Source organism: Leuresthes tenuis, unplaced genomic scaffold (genome assembly GCF_036924035.1).
Source record: "Leuresthes tenuis unplaced genomic scaffold, fLeuTen1.0.hap1 SCAF_10, whole genome shotgun sequence".
Taxonomy (NCBI): domain Eukaryota; kingdom Metazoa; phylum Chordata; class Actinopteri; order Atheriniformes; family Atherinopsidae; genus Leuresthes; species Leuresthes tenuis.
In genome coordinates this window covers 29913718-29930907 of record NW_027325364.1, presented here as the reverse complement: position 1 = coordinate 29930907, position 17190 = coordinate 29913718, and the positions used below count along the sequence as shown (strand labels likewise).

General features: G+C 39.7%; 1 protein-coding gene across 1 annotated transcript in view; it reads right to left on the bottom strand.

The window, feature by feature from the left end:
- The window catches only part of LOC140316988 (intermembrane lipid transfer protein VPS13B-like), a 292443-nt gene that overhangs the window by 114652 nt on the left and 160601 nt on the right, over positions 1 to 17190 (bottom strand). Inside the window, exons 24-30 of the mRNA XM_072395068.1 lie at positions 14431 to 14634; positions 10179 to 10350; positions 8107 to 8221; positions 4234 to 4375; positions 3010 to 3282; positions 2538 to 2694; positions 1100 to 1211 (exon numbers count right to left, since the gene is read on the bottom strand). Of these exons, the coding sequence (XP_072251169.1) occupies positions 1100 to 1211; positions 2538 to 2694; positions 3010 to 3282; positions 4234 to 4375; positions 8107 to 8221; positions 10179 to 10350; positions 14431 to 14634 (1175 nt within the window). The remainder of the gene's footprint in view (positions 1 to 1099; positions 1212 to 2537; positions 2695 to 3009; positions 3283 to 4233; positions 4376 to 8106; positions 8222 to 10178; positions 10351 to 14430; positions 14635 to 17190) is intronic.

Sequence of the window (17190 nt, the reverse complement as noted above, 5' to 3'; positions counted from 1 at the left end):
AGTAGCTATGGTTACTGATCAATACCATCCTTGTTCCAAACCATCAGAAAGTAAACTGCATTCTTATGGAGATGGCTTGGGTGCCATGGGATAAAAACTTCTCTCAATCTTGCCTTGACTGTTCCAGAACCTCCAACATACCAACAGGCCTAGACCACCTCTGCCTCTATGCTCTATCCAATAACCCTACATATGACACTTTAACCAACTGAAGGCAGCAGTGAAGACTTAAGTGGCCCCTCCTCTCCTTTTGTTGTCCATTTTCCTTTTTCTCCATTTCACATCAGCTCACATCTAACTTGCAGCTGCACAACGCATTAGGCACCACTTTTATCTCCCTCATTACATGTGTTTGCCAGCTCCATATCTGCCCAACTGCTCTCTCTTTCACACACGCATACGCTCTGTGGGGCTGTGGTTTTGAGGCCGCTATGACACAATCCAGATTCTTGCTGCCTACACCAGTGAATGTGCTTTGCGCAGAACTATTTCCCTCCAAAGTCCAGATTTTCCTTGCCCTGCAGCTTTGATCCACATGGCACAGGAGGCTTGTGTCAACAGTCTTGTGTTTCAGCTGGAGGGCCTGCTGGACCCCCAAGGTGTCACTCATTGCTCTCTGTCAATGCAGGGACAGTTTAACCACTATGAGGTGCTATTATCCACTGCATCATACACTAACAAGAGGACACATGGGTATCCACATAAAGAAATAAACAGTAAGACACCAATCACAAATGATCCAACAGGTTTAACTGAAAATGTCTCCATTTCGAAGAAATTTTAGGTGGCATATTTGATTACTGAGGCCCACCAATGAATATTCTTTAAAGTTTAGGACGACAAGTACACTTTCAAAAGTGTGATCAGTTTTAACAACAGGAAAAGTGTCAGAAAGGACAGTTGGGACAGAGATTTGGAGTTAGACGCAGTGGTAAGTCTTGCAAACCTTGTGCTCAGGAAACTGCCAGGAGAAACAAGAAGGCGGTCCAATAAATGCATAACAAGACTCATCACTGCGGTTTTTAACAGCACTTTGCTTTTGAGACAGTAAAACGTGACTTTAGCAGAGGTGCTTTGCTGAGAAGGTACTTTGTCTTACTGGTAGATATCTTTTCGGAGCACAGTCCGGGTCAGTGGGTTATCAGCCTGAGGAGCCATGCTGAGGGATCCCAGCTTTAGGACTAGTGTGTCTTCTTTCTTCTCACTGGAATCTAGTAGGACACATAAAAAATGCACATACAAAATTAAAGTGAAAACAAATTGAAATTGTGGCCGATTGTATTGTTTAGACATTGGCAATTTAACTAGATTTCAAATTATTAGAGAAAAATCAGCCAATGTCTTAAAAACATCCAATCAACGCTTACTCAGTCACTCACTAAAACACGGACTTATAGAGCCTTAAAAGGGCACGCTTGTACACTATTAGTCATTACAGTATAACCAGCAGACAAAAGTAGACATAGAGTCTACTTTTGTCTGTAGATTGATGACAATCTAACAATATGTCTTGAGCACTTATTTATTTGTTTTAGCTAAAGTCTTTCTGTACTGATGTGGTGGCTCTGCCCTGTCTGGTTGATTATGACAGTGACTTTCGTATAAGCACCACAGGCTAGAAAGAAAAACACAGCCTCTTACACAGTATAAAAGAATGGGTAAATCTAGCTTTTGGGTAATATGAAAAACTCCTCGTGTTTAAGACACCATAAACAAAGATAATCATGTGACCACAATTGAAAAGAGTTTAGTTCACACAATTTTGTCCATCTTGAAATTAAGAACATGGAAAGAGCGGTTAGCAAACCAGGGGAAAAAAGAGTTTTGTTTCAAAGTAAAAATGACCAAATTTTGGAAATGATTTCACATTTACTTCAGTAAGTCTAAGTTAGAAAACCAGGTTGTAAAGCAAGCATAATTGTGGACTGTGTAAAACAATAAATGTAGGCTACATAAGCGTACAGAGTAACCTACGTTTTTATGTATTATTTTCTGATATTCTTTGAAAAAGATCAATATGGTGAGGCAGTATAAATAGACAAACAGAGGTCCGGCTTCTTTGAAATGAAAATTCTTGTATTTGCAATATCGTCACCCCACTGTTCAAATGATGAATTCAACACAGCCAGTTTACGTGTACTCAAAGGCAAATTTATACTGCAATTACATTCTTTTGTTAGCAGGCAAATCCAGAATCAGTAAAATCTTTACTGAAAATCTCTGTTGAACAGGAGACTGCAAACCCTTACCAACACAAAAATGCTACATCTAAACACAGATGTTGTCTAATATGACGTCAACTGATAAGTACCTCTAAGTTGGCTCATATCACAACTCTAATAAAACTGTCATGCAATTCCGTAGTATATTATAGTATTTGAGTAAAGTAGAACAGACAAGCAAACAGATATATATATATATATATATACATATATCATTGATCTAGGAAACAACATTAAAAAAAGTCACTCTTGTTATCCCGTTTGTGCAATTGTTTTAAAAGTTTCCATGTGTGCTAAAAGAGACAATTGTCTAACCTGAAACTGCATTTTTGTCTTGTGTTCCATGGCAGAAGACCCTGATGACACTGGTGTTGATGTAAATGAGAGGCAAGCACCGAGATGTCAATGTGTGGCTTCTCATTGGCTGTCCTGCTGACTTCCCACGTTCTCTGTAGCGTCGTGGTACTGTAGCCTGGAAAGAAACCAAGTCCAAGGCAGACATAACTATTTGAGAAGGTCACAATTTCCTCAGTCATGATGTAGTTCATAGAACAAACAAAACTAAGTAAATTTTCACCACCATCACCATCAAACCGCAAACTGGTAAAGTATGCATCATGATAGATCTCACAATCTTCGGGAATAAGTCTGATTAACTATGATTATATGTAACTCTACTTTTAAGGTAACCAAAAAACCCCAAAATTTATTTCCATATTTAGAAATGCCTGAACTCAGATATCATAAATTATATATATATATATATATATATATTTATACATTTTACCTGAAACACTCCTGCTACAGTGGCCAGTAACGGACAGGATAGAACCACATCAAAAGGCTGGGCAGTCAGCAGAATCTCTCTCAGGTACTGAGGTGAGCTGTCTGCCAGGGGATCAGCTGTCATCCGCTGACTGGCAGCGGTAATACCGGTGCGCGATGGACGCTCTGGTCGAGTGATGAGCTTGTGACGGACATTTTTGGTGACAGCCTGAGTGTAGGTGATGGACAGGAAGCCATGCTGCTGATGAGAGCCCTCTAGGACTTTAGCTGCCGTCTGACCATTGGTGAGAGGACAAATCAGACTGATAATAGATGTCATCAACGAGAGACAAATATCTGTTCAATGTTATTTTGGCCAGATTTTTTTTGGATGAGTGTGAAGTCTTTACTTTCAATTTTTAAAAAGTCAAGTGTACAGTTTCTTTCAATAAGGATTTCTTTCAATAAAGAACTTTAAAGAGAAGAGGTTATACATTCAATAATGCTCCCTTAAATGAATTGTGATTTGTAAGACCAAGTTTTCTACTGGATCCTTCCAGTTCAAGAAAAAGACTTGAATTCATCCAAATAAAACGGCCATATGTTTATTTTTTAAGTGCATTTTATAGCCAGCCAAGCAGAAGCTACTAACAAAATAAGTTTTGTAATATTTTACACATTAATTTAACAAGAATCAGTGAACCAGCCTACTTTACAGGACACACAAAAGTCTAAAAAAATAAAAAAGATTCATTTCTGATTTGTCAAAAATTTCCAAACTCTAATCTAATGACTGATTTGCAAAGCAAATATGGAAAGTGAAAAAAGTTATCATAAAAATGATCTACATGTTTCATGATTTTTCAACAGGTGGATTGATTTAAGACATCAAGGTAAAGTCTGCAAAAACATCCAGAAACAGTGCACTTAATAACTGCCGACATAAAGAAGGCATTTTTTCATATTTTGGGAGAAAATTTTAAAAATGTTAAGAGATACAGAAAAAGACTACCTAAGGTTAGAGTAAATGCCGTGTGTGTTGCACAACAACAGCAGAGTTATATATTTTAGGATGACATGTGACTTACTTTCACGAGTGGTTCTAAATGTACAGGGAACTTTGAATTTGTTAAAAAAATCAAATGGAAATTTCTAAAATTTCTCTGAAGAACACACAAAACTCTCGAGCCACTGCTGATGGGTGTTAACAGAATCAACAAAAAAATAAGAGGAGCTGGATTCTTACAGGTGGGAAAAAGCCAGAGAAGTGGCTGAAAGGGTCTTGCTTGCTGACGGGTCGAACCAAGACAGTGCGTCTGTTCAGCTTGTCAGTGCAAGAGAGGACCACTCCTCCACAGCTGCCCGAACTCCGAACACCCTCCTCCATACTGGAGGTGAGGAGAGGGAAGGGGATGAGAGAGTGGATGCCGAGAAGGGCAATGAGGATCACAGTGAAGGGGCAGGTAATATAGACGCATATAACGAGATCAGGAAGAGAGGGACAGAGAAGAAAATGGGAAGAAAAGCCAGACAAGCATGAAATGTTAGATGTTTTTGTTAAATTAGATAGAATAAAGTAATAACATCATAGCAAGATGCACCAGCTTGAATCAGCTGAAATATTGAGGAATGGTCTTATACTAACCATCAATACACGCACCGAAGCAGCTGTTCAGTTTAAACATTTCAAATAGAAACAGCACGATTTAGATGCACTTTAAACCTTTAAAAAGGACCAAGTAAAATGCTGTGAACAAACAAACAGCTTAAAAATGTACATATTCATGTTTTTTGGTGCTAGTATAAGACCATCTCCAAAAGTAAGATCTCATATCACCAATCAATGGAGGCCCAAGTCATAGTTTTCTGCAACACACACGAAGAAGTATGTCACCAGATTTTTTTGGCTTGTGTATTCAGTTACTGGAGAGACAGGTGTTTGTTAAGCTGTATACAGAATCAATTCATCATTTCATTCTGTTGTCATGAATTTAAGGTGTACAAAGCACCACTCTTCTCTACACCTTGCATTATAGCCAAACACAATGTTTTGTCATTTCCTCCATGTTTTCCTGTCTGTCCAGCAAGAGCAGAGATGAGGGACCTTGATTAGGAGAAGCAGTGTGTCAATCAGTATGTAGAAGTCTGCTATGACTGCTCTGGGACACATATGAGCCTCACCACAGCTGTCTCCTTGCATTGCAGAATGAGTCCTTCATAGTTGCCAGAGTGCCAGCCCTGCCCTGGCCTGCAGAGACACGCAAGGCCAAGCTTAAAATGGACACGTGGGACTACAATTGTTGCTGTGCCAGGGGCTGATATTACCACTTGAGAGCCGACAGTAGTTACAACATAGCGTTTTGCTGACTGAGCTACAAGCTGATACAAAAATTGTAAACAAACTTTTAGCCTGGAAAAACAATTCCAAAACACGATATTTGGAGGTATAAATGAAAATATAAAATGTGTATTTGAGACATATTTATTTTTTTAGATTTTAACATGTTATTGTAGCCATCCACAAGGAGCAGAAACCACCTGCACAACAGAAAACAAAGAAATTAACTTGAGGACAGACATATTTATCAGTCACATGTCATGAATCATTCAGCATCATCTGCATCCTCTCATTTAGCCCGACTGCATCTTCTGATAAATGTGTGTGAGTGTGTCTGTGTTTTGAGCATTTTTTACTTGCATGTGTATGTCCGTTTTTTATTTTTGAAATGAGAATATTTGAAATAATGAGAATATTCCTCTTTGAATCCTCAGCCACCAATGTAAGAGTGACACACTCCTTTTCTCTCCATGTGCTCCAAACTGGCCATCTTTTACTCCTAACTTATCGTGAAACAGCTGGAAGACATAAGCTTTAATTTGAGTGATTTGCTGGAGTGAAAAAGGATGCAGTGTCACTACTCGTCTTCAGGGAGCATCTCTGTGTAACCCAATAGTTTAATCAACACCGCTGCTTATGAAGACTTGACTAAAATAAGGAGGAAATGAGGCTTTCTAATGTTTTGAATTTGCGACAACAAAGGAAACATCCCTTGTGAGTTTTATACTGAAATACCCCATTACCTTTGTGTGTTCCCCTTTAAATACCCTCCTCTGTTCTATGACTGACCGCATCCTGTATCTAGGATCTACGCCCACCTATTTTGCATTTCTGATGGGCTTCTTTTCTGCCTCCCCCCCCCCCCTACTTCATCCTTTCTTGTCCTTATCTTATTTTCATACAATGAGGAATACCATTATATATTTGTCTCCCATGTCTGCCTGTCCTAGCTAATATTCCATTAATTTTCCAACTGTGACATACCTAATAGCAGACAATACATTTTCTCTGTAAAGCTTGATCTAATCTGACCCATTGTGCACAAATAACCTGGGCTGGGTGATGAAATACCAAGCAATTATCTGTTCAAAATGATTAATATGGACTCCAATCTCTGTGGGTTCTCTTATGTGATAGAGCTTAGAGTGGGCCAGCTGCCTCAAAGTCCCCCGCTCTCTCCTGAACAGCCACAACTATAACCTGGCTTGGATGATGAAGTGCTTCTGCCAGCAAAAACTGTGGTGGGCTTGTTGAGCGTATTGAGACCATGTTGCTGCATATCACATTGAAATAAGCTAGAAATGAGAAAATTGACTAATTATGTACTTAAGAAAGCTCAGAGTAAAGAGATAAGTGTTGGCATAGTCTCAAAAGCAATTGGACACACACCTGTGGAGAGCAGAACAGAATTACATCATGACCCACAATGTCTTTACACTCTAAAAAATGTCAACCCATTGACATTGTCCTGGCATATGTTGATATTATTTACTGTATGAAACACATGTGGACTGACAGAATTATGAATTAGCTAAGCTACACCAAAACAGGGAGGTCTATGCAATGCCTGTTTGACACTGAGGTTCAAAGCCAAGGCAATCACTTCAATCCCTCCCTGACCTGTACTGACATGCCTAGGACTCAATTTAGGTGATTTTAAAACCTGGCAAATCAAAACCAATAACTATTATCATGTTAGTTGTGAGAGCAGTGACTGTTAATGATGGGGTTCAACACAGGTACAGTCCCTGTGAGGGTCCAACTCTCTCTCGTTGTCTGGCTTGGTCGAAGCAAGAGGCACTTGGGAACATACAGTACACATGCAGAGGCACATAAGCATACAGACCTGAAAAAAACAACAACAACAAACACACACATATACTGGTGAATACAACATGCTGTACAGTTTGATTGCCGCTTCATTATCTCCTCAGACCGAGACAGGGGGAATTGCCTCCTGCTAAGTGGTCTCTTCCCAACAAAACAAGGCCTGAGGCCCATAAACAGTTCAAACTTTGAGCTGCTGACTCAATTGCAGAGTTATGTGATCGTGGCAAGGAGAAAGAAATGCAGGAAAAAACACAGATTAAGATATTGAAATAAGGCCAGTCTAATTAATAAAAGGAGCGTATGCATGAGGCATTGAGAAAAACTTGAAATCTTAGTCACACGCACAGTTTCATGGAGGAAAACTTGAAATCTCAGTCACACATACAGTTTCAAAATGTTACGGTATGTGCTTTCATCTTTTCAGAACCCAGACCTAATTGTCCTATTTCCAAAGGATAGTCATAAGGACTGATTACCATTAGAATGCAGTGAAAAAAAAAATCGCTCAGTGGTTTCCCTCCTCTAACAACGTGTTAATGTTTCTGTGAATCTAGTCAGACACCACAGGAAGAGAGAAAATGACTGATGAACTGTGTGACCTCTTCAGCTTCTGTGAGTTTGAGTAAGGCCAGCACCAAATCCACTGACCCCATCTATCTAGTCGGTCAGTCCACCTGTCTGTTAGCCTGTGGTCACAACCACAACAGCTGTCTGGAGACAGATTTAGAGGTGATAAAGCAAAAAAAAAAAAATGAAGAGAATTAGGAACAAAGTGTCCGTGCACAGAATGTGTGGAGGCCATAAGATCAGGGGAGCCTGTGTGTGGGGGGGCAGGGTTAGTTGGTGGACAAAAAGAATGTCCCGAAACTGAGGGGTCTGAACATCATCATCACACACGATCCACAAATCTTATATGAGTGATGATTTTAGATGATTGGGATGTACTTGTACCTGCATCGATATTGGTCAATGTTGAAGCTGCCAACTTTACATTTTATCTTTGTGTAAACATCTTGGACATCTACAGAGGCACTCAGGTCTTCCAGCTCACTGATGACATAGATCTCTGAAAAAAACACACGCACAAGTGTAAAAAACAAACAAACCTGAATTCCATGTTTTCTTTTGTATTGTTCTTCTTTTTTATTTCTAGATCATGAAGTAAACTGGAGGGACAGAAAGACAAACACTTACACAGAGGCTTAATTCCTTTTACAATACCATGAATGTCAGGAGTATTTTCATTTTAGCTGGCAGTGTGTTGCACCGTTGTACTGGAAATATTAGCAACACATCTGAACTTGAATCTCTGGAGCGAATGTTTCACTTGTATGTGTGAATTTCATTTCAGAGGGCAAGGATCTGTGCTGGGTTCAACGCAGTCCATGTCTTGACTTTGGTCTTGATTCAGTTATCATGGTCCCTGTACATTTCTTTCTTTCTTTTCCTTTGTATCTGGACTGCCTAAGTCTGAAGCCTATGCATGTGCAAAAATTGGCAAAAAATTTTGAATCACCACACTGTAAGTTTTGTTTGTATAGCAAAATAATAAATCACATATTAACATAAACTTAAATTATAACTGGCTCTGTAAACCATGCAAAAATTAAAAAAAAAAATTTTTCTTAGAGGGGAAGTTAAGGACACTCAAAATAGAGAAAAGAAATCATGAAAAAAATAACATGCTCCGTTTCTATTTCAAATATTAAAGCACTGTTTCAGATTTATGAAGTATTCATATTTTAAGTTCAGAAATATTCCTAAAGTGCCAAATCACAACACGTCATCTCAAGGAACTGCATATCTGTGCCCAGAATGATCAATTTGAGAGAAAAAGAATTAATTTAAAAATGAAATGATAGTGAACGTCACTTAGACTCTTCTGTGCACGCGCACATTGCTCCAGTTGTGTGCGTGCCATCGTGCACCTTGTGTGCACACAAAGCCACCCACTGCAGGCGAAGCAAGTAAGCTTCACAGACGGACTGATTTACTTTGTGCTGAACAGAGCCTTTGAGCTTAACTGCTGAATCTCTCATTGTTTCCACTGAGAAACTCCCACAATCACAAGCTAGCTTGGGAAATTGGGCTTTATCCATATGGTTGTTGTGGTGACTTGGGGAATATAGAGGTCATCAGCAGCTTACTAATACCGAACAAAACAAGACTGTCAATTTTATTGTGGACGCACTGTGGATGAAAGAAATCTCTGAAACTCGAAGTCTCTGACAAAGCCCTGATGCTTATGTCTGTGAGTTTTTGAAAGCCAAACAAAGCAATGGAAACCTGTAGTTTCTTTGTCTTGAACAGTTCATCTGAAAAGAAAGTTTAGAACTAATTTGTGTCTTACTTTTGTAGACTTGATTTTGTAGACTTGATTTTCTACCTTGATTTTTTACACAACAGAATTCTGCAGTATACACGAAATACTATGCCTAGAGTGTGTTTTTTCATTTCTTTGAAATAAGCCCAATAAAATACATTGAGCTAATCTAATTTACTGTTGGAAAAACATCAGATCACGGCACTCTATTATCTCAGAGAAAATAGTTGTGATAGACAGTTTCAAATAAATGGTGTTGACACCAATTTTTATTTTTAATAAAATACTTAATGTGTTGCATACAGAAAATCTAATATTGAGTTCATGCTGAAACTCACATGGCATATATTAAGCCCAAATCCAAAGTAATTTCTATTTAAGATGTCTCTAAGTCAAACCATCTCTGTGAGGTCTTCTAAAACATTCCACTTCCACTATTAAGAACCTTAAGTAGGGTGATCTGGTTGGCAGATGCTAAATAATACAGCTACCAATTAAAGGTAAATCTAGCCTTTCATCGCTCAGTAAATCTAAAGGGGACAAGGGGCGGATTGCTTGGGATTCATCACCCATTTATTTATTTGTCTTTCCCTCGATCCCAACTTCTCTACAGCTGCATTCCTGTTCCGAGGGCTTATAAAGTTTTACTGAGAAAAGAGGCAGAAAAAGAGCAGTAGGAATGATGTCAGTGCTAAGGTACCTGTCTTTCTGGCAGTAGCGTCAGGAGCGAACAGTTGAACTGTAACCTTGGGTAACATCCACTGCATCCAAAGGCTGACCTTCCCACTGGTTCCCTCAATGCTGCTAGTTTTTTGCTCCAGAGTCACTGTGTCAGCGAATGGACCATCATCTCCGGCAGGCACTGAGTCAGCCTAAGGAGGCAAAACAGGTGTTTTTTGAAAGGATGGCAACAAGCCATAAACTTGACTACGCGGAACGCTTGAAGTACACATGCATTATAAAAGTTAGACATTTGAAATGATTTTATTTAGTCAAGTCCTTTTAGAAATTCTTATGAGACAGCATAGTCAGTTAAGTGATACAACATGTAAATGGATTAAAACGAAGAATAACATTTGCAAAAGTATAAAACTGAATTAAAAATTCTGAAGGTTGCGCTTTAGCTGTCTCTACATTTTAAGGCATGCGTCCAACCATGTGTTTGCTGAATGTGTATGTTTGCAAGTGTTGTCGCTGTGCATGTAGCCATAACAAAGCAACCAACAACTCAGCCTTTTTGTGTGTAGATGACATCAGTGTCTGGTAAGCAGAACTCCACACAGAACAGAGCAATGTGGGGGGGAGGAACACTGTGAGAAGCTGTCACTGGTGTTAACCCCAAACTGAGCCACTAGCACCCACATGGAATCCTTTCACTCAAGTGCGGCAGGACACACACGTCTCGCATCCTGGGAGAGAATAGGAAATAAGGACCGGAGGCGGGGGCGAAGGTGGGGGTGAAGTGGAGAGGCAAGCAGGATGCGGTGGAAGAGGCTGGCTCCTCCGAGCCCTCAACTCATTACTGAGGACTTGGCAAGGCACTGAACATAGTGGGGACACTACTGGGGACATTTTTAATGTCTTTATCTCTCCTCCTGCTCTCTTCCAAACATGTATCTATCTGGCTGACACATAAAGTGAAAAGCCTGCAAACAAACAATATGACAATTTGCAGCTTTGGCAATACAGAGTTTCACTTTTTCCACTGCCTCTAAAATCGCAGTGTGGTAATGTGTCATGATTATTGAGCCTGGCTGTGGTTGGTGAGGAGGTTATCAACCATCTCAATTAGAAACCCTACAGCTGCTCGGGCTGATTACAGTGTCCAAAAGAGGATCCAGATGAGGAAACTATGTCTCCTTTCCACAGCTGGAGGTGGGGTGGGGGGGCACCCTAATTTGCAATTTTAATTTAATTTAATCGCACACTTGAGGATGGCTGAAAGCAGAGCATGATAACAGCAGATGACAATAATATAAATCAATTCAGGATTATGCCGATACAAAAATAGATTGGGGGCCACTAGACAATGATGATAAACATGTGCTCCACGCACTGGCTCTCGGAGACAAAAAAAAGTATATAGATGAACCAAAAAGCACCACTTAGCTGGAGGAGATCTAAATATTGTACATGTACAAAACTAGTCGGTGTCAATATGCATTTCCATGGCATCAAACAGGCAAGGTAGGTGTGTGAGTATGCGTCAGCTTGTGCTTGACTGTGTGTAATAATAGTAACTGGTAGCAAGTAATATGAGCCTAGAAGTAATAGTGTTCAGTCAGTCACACTGAGATATTCTTGTGTCAACTGCCATGTGGGGACTAATTATTGTTGAGATGGAGTCAAAACAAAAAAAGAAATTGTTTGTGTGTCTGTGCATGTGAACACATGTGTGTGTGTGTTTGGTTAGGATTGTTTAGTTTACAGTTCTGACCAGTCAGTAGGATTAGACTCTCTTATGTCGTGTGTGGAAACAGGAGCCAGCCGCTGGCGCTGTGGGCAGCTCGGACCACTGTGTACTGCTGCATGGTTATTCCTCAGCATCGGACACCCGACTGCTCTTACTTCCCACTCCGAACAGCTGCGGTCAATTTCAAAATCATTCTCATACAGACTGATTTTATGAGGGTCAGAAGAAAGAGAAATGATGGGTATCTGACAGCCATCTAAGCATTTTAGCTACATCTGAAGAGGATGAAGTAAGAGAATAAAACCACAGAATGTGCATTAGATTTGTTGAGCAAAAGAGTCTTCCGTCAGATGTTTGAGGTTCATAAAGTACATTATTGGAATTAAAAAAAAAAAAATCAATGCTGAACTCCATGATGACCAGTTAATGTAAAGAAAACAGGAAAATAAAAACACAGAAATGAAAATAATATGAGAGGGAAAAAAAGTAAGATCACAGGATGGTGGTGCAGATATGATAGAGGTGGGATCTCGCATGTCCATGAGCTGCCAGATCGGGGCCCCTAACTATCACACACATTCTTAGAGGGAGCTATTTTCCCACACCTCCACAAGCCAAGTTGTAAAGTATACAGTTTAATTCCTGGGCCTCGGCGTTATAAACGGGCTGAGGTTCCAGATTTATTTTCTCTGCAGAGTTTGTCTTTGCTCATCAGAGAGATTCAAACATTGGAAAACAACAGCAGGTCAGGAGGTGTCAAAGAGAAATAGGGGAAAATGCAGATTATGAGAGAAGAATGCAATAGAAAAGTGTGGGGACAGGTGAAAGGAGGAGGGCGACTTGGAGAAGGGGAAAGGAAACCCTAAGTCAAAGAAGACATGTTAGAAATAAATGGAATAGAGGTGGGATAAGCTTCAGACAGATAAGTAACAGTTGTAGCTTTGGGAAGAGAGAGTTTTCTAGTTTGTAGCTGCTGCTGAGAGGGAATGCTATTCAAAGTATGGTCAGGTGGACGAGAGCTACAGGAAAATCTTGTCAAGTTGGGATCAACATGAGATGAACAATAAATCAGAGTGATAAACAGAGGCACAAGAAACAAAGCAGTGAAAGGAGAAGAGACGTAATAGAAACTCCTATTGAATAACAAATTTGTTGCATTAATTACTGTAAGCAGTATTTTGGATATAAATCAAGTATGAATTTAATTCTTAGATTTATAGTGGAAAGGAAAGGTTGAAGGGTACTATAGGGCAGTTTTCTTTTTTGAAGGGGTGGGCTGTAAGATGTGTTTGAGGGGCTTGAGGTTGTTGGGGAGAAACTGCTGCAACTACTGCTGAGACTTATCAAAACAGCTCCTACAGTCTTGCTCAACCACTGAGCCTCCCAGAGGACTAAACACTTCTACCAGTGTTTGTTCTTATGTAAACAGTGACAAGTGGGCTGTCAGGGGCCACTGAGCCTTGTTACAGACTCTACTATTCCATAGGTCCTCCATGGAAGTCACACTACAGGACTGTGACTTCTGTGAGTCCACAAATGACGCAGAAACACACACATGTTGATAGCACAGAATCAAATTCAAACACAGATGCACATAGAAATATGAAACACTTCTTTTTCCCACGGACATGTAGACATTCTAATGCTTCCTGAGGCAGTGTGATGGCTCTACTATTCTCCAAGGGTTTTCTTAACACTGACAGAAAGCTAGATGTCACGGAACACTGCACTCCGAGCGAGTTGCTGCGAGGCTGCATGCGTCATGGTCTGGGTTGAATTTTTTGACTGAGTGAAAAATTAAAATACAGGTTATTATTTTCCCTAAATTAAGAGAAAGGTTTATACTTAATCAGGCCTCTGCCTAAACGAATTAAATGGAGCCAAAGCTTAAAACCTATTTGGAGTATCTGCTCGGAGTAAGAAAAAATAATGTAAGAAATACAAGCTCTGATGAGATTTTTCCAGGTTTGAAAATGATTCCAAAACAAAACATATTATTTGACAAATTACATGCATTAGCGCTGACTCAGCTACTCAAAACAATAAAACAATGTTCGCACTTAAAATCATAAATCTGCACACGAATTATGTACACAACAAAGGCTTAAATATCATGTGAAACAGCATGACTCATAGCACCTTAGATGACTAACAGCCATTGTTAAGTGTTGACAGAGAGCAGTCTTTGGGTTTGTAAGTTAAGTAGCAAAACATGAAAGTAGCATTACCAGGAAAATACAGTGACTACTTTGATAGTGTTCTACTGGGTAGACAGCAAAAGCAGAAGTCAGAAATAAAAAAATAAAGTGCATAGGGGAATAAATTAACCGTTTAACGTCTGTTTCATGATACACTGATGGCATTAGAAAGTTTTTTCTTCTTCTTCTCCTTCCCTGATTATGACAAGGTGTTTATGCTGCTGAAAAATGTATGCTGAAACATAACAAAAATATCACAGCACAGACAAGCATACGATTTCAAATTCCTAAAAACACTGAACTGACTAAATGAAATGTGCAGTCATGAAATCAAAACAAACCTCCGTGGGGGAACCAAAGTCTGCAGAAGGGCTGCAGGTGCTGGTGTCAGGAAGGGCAGTTCCAGCACTGCTGCGCACTGGGGAGGATGGAGCAGCACCAGCAGGGGGGTCTGGGATGCTGGAGGTCTGGCGTAAAATACCATGTTTCTGGAGACGTGCCCACGTGGAGCTCCAGCTGAGGAGGAGCTCATATAAAAGTTGAACCTAGAGAGTGACATGGATAAAGAAAGGTAAGACACCTTCAAGGAATTACAGACCTCACACTGGTTGGGAAGGAAAAACTAGCAGTCTCTTTTATTTTCTCATACTCAATATATACAAAGCCCGCTGAGCCATTATAGTACCTGAATATGTAACCAACACACCACGAGTAAATTTAATATTAAAAACCAGATTCAACTCAAACACTTGGGAATAATCATCATTTTGAATTCTGAGCTCATGAACATAATTTCGTTTGGCAGCTGTGTAGTTATGTGACACTGAACCTTGCTGGAAGGAGGCTGAAGGAAAGAGAAAGAAATCTTAGCCAGAAACTGACTACTATCCATTCTCATTTCTTTCACTACAACATAACATAGTTTTAAACCAGTGTTCAAGTTTTACTTGATGGATCATTCTTTGAAAAGCTCAGCATGCTAACACACATGCTTCACTGTACAAATCGGTTCTCCATAACAACGAAACTTCCAAGGAAAAACCCACAGAGGAAAGTTAAGTTAAGTCATCAATTTCCTCTGAGAAGCTCATCATGATTAGGAAAAACTGAAGGCTCACTGTCATGTGTTCTCAACTATTTATCATGTTTTCACATGAAATAAGGTCTTGGCTTTAAACAACAAAAAAAAAACAAAAACAAAAGTGGAAAACATGAGGGGAGAACAGGGGAATGCGATGTGTTGCTTTCAGTTATTCATGCATTCACACAGTATTTTTAGGAGGGGCAGAGAAGGAAAGAAAGGGAGAAAAGCAACACGCTTTCACAGTGAGCTAATTTCTGGATTTCAAATGCCTCGCTTCTGCAGCCAGCTACTCCTCCACCCAACCCCCACCACTGAGGGTCCCTCGAATTTTAAGGTGCACACAAACGAACACAATCAAAAACTGGATTTTCCTGCTCCAAACCAATTTACTTTCTATTGCTCGATCACATACATGCACTCCTGCAGAGAAGCCTCCACAAATGAGCATAAATCAAATTAAAAGCAGCACAATACTTTACAGCTGGGTCATTTCAAACATGTCCAGGAAGAGCTGCTAATGTCGATCCAGCTGCCGTCCAGGGTCTGGGCCAACAGCTGTCTTACATACCCAACCAAACTGCACTGCCGGCAGGGGAGGTACAACGACATGTTCCCCTCTCTGAGATTTTTTTGGAACTGGAACTCCAACCAAGCACAACGAGGCCTACTGCCTTCAGCAGCAGATGTGGAACAATAGAATGAAGAATTCGGAGTATAGGAAAAAAGGGATGGGGATATGTAGAGTGAGACTGAAATGGGATAAGGAATGACCTTGGTTTCAGTATCTGGAATTTACTTGTTTTAAGATGAGATACTTAGAAGCTCTAAGATTCCTTCCACCAACCCTCTCATCATTAATCTCCAAGGTAAAGTATCTCCAGTCCTACTTGCCTGGGTAGAACCTTTTAACCTATCAACTCCACCAAGTTTACTGATTCATCTAACATTAACCATTGGCTTGAAAAATAAGTGCCATCGAACAATAAGCCAATAAGAGCAATGGCTATCCTGTAACTACTTCTCCCTCATTATATATCGGTCTGGAAACTAAATGTCAGTTCATTGGCCAACAGGCAGCTTTGACAGGAAACACATATTTACTATACATATCTACACAAAGATGCAAACACTCTCACAATTTCTAACACAGCTTACATGAGCTCTAAATTCAGATGCCACATTTATTCATTGGAGACACCATCAGAACATTTGGACTGTGTCTTAAGACCTGTTGTTTGCATATAGGATGCAGCAGGATCCAAGCAGCAGTTGTACAAATTGAATACTGAACAGAAGCTTTCACAGTCATTCATCAAAACACAAAGATGGAGCAGGACAAGAGAGATTACAGATGGAGAGCGTTCATCTTATGGTAAAAGTACAGCCACTAACCCCATCCTTCTTAGTGAATCATTCACATGGACTCAAAACTGGACACATTTAGTGTTGTGAAAAAACTCACATGCAAATGAATTTAACCACCATTCCACTAAAAGGCATTTCACAGTTTAGGAACAGTTAAATAATTTTAATATTGATGTGTGCGTAAGAAGTACATAACCGTTGAAGAAGTTATTACCATATGTGAATGAGCTTGCATGACTTGGAGGAGTGAGTGCTCTGCTTTGATCTAGCACGCAACATTTGACTTGGGTGTTTTGTAATAAAATAAATTAATTCCACCCTATGTTGAACAGAGATAAATCTGATGGTCCCATGTTTGCAAATGTGTTCACATGCACCAGTCTATTCTTTTTTTTCCATCTTAAAACTTTTACTCCTAATCTTGCTCTCATATGTTCATACACACTGACTTCACTTCCTATCTAACACGAAATTGAAGTCATATAATCTCTATATATGATCATTTTAAACCATAAATGCTACCTTAAAAATGTAACAGTGTTCACTTGAGGGCATGACCACTTCACCTCACTTTCTGAAAATACCTTTGTTTGTACTGTAAAGTATTTCATCACATCACATGTAATGGAAAATCTGATTTAATGTCACAAAA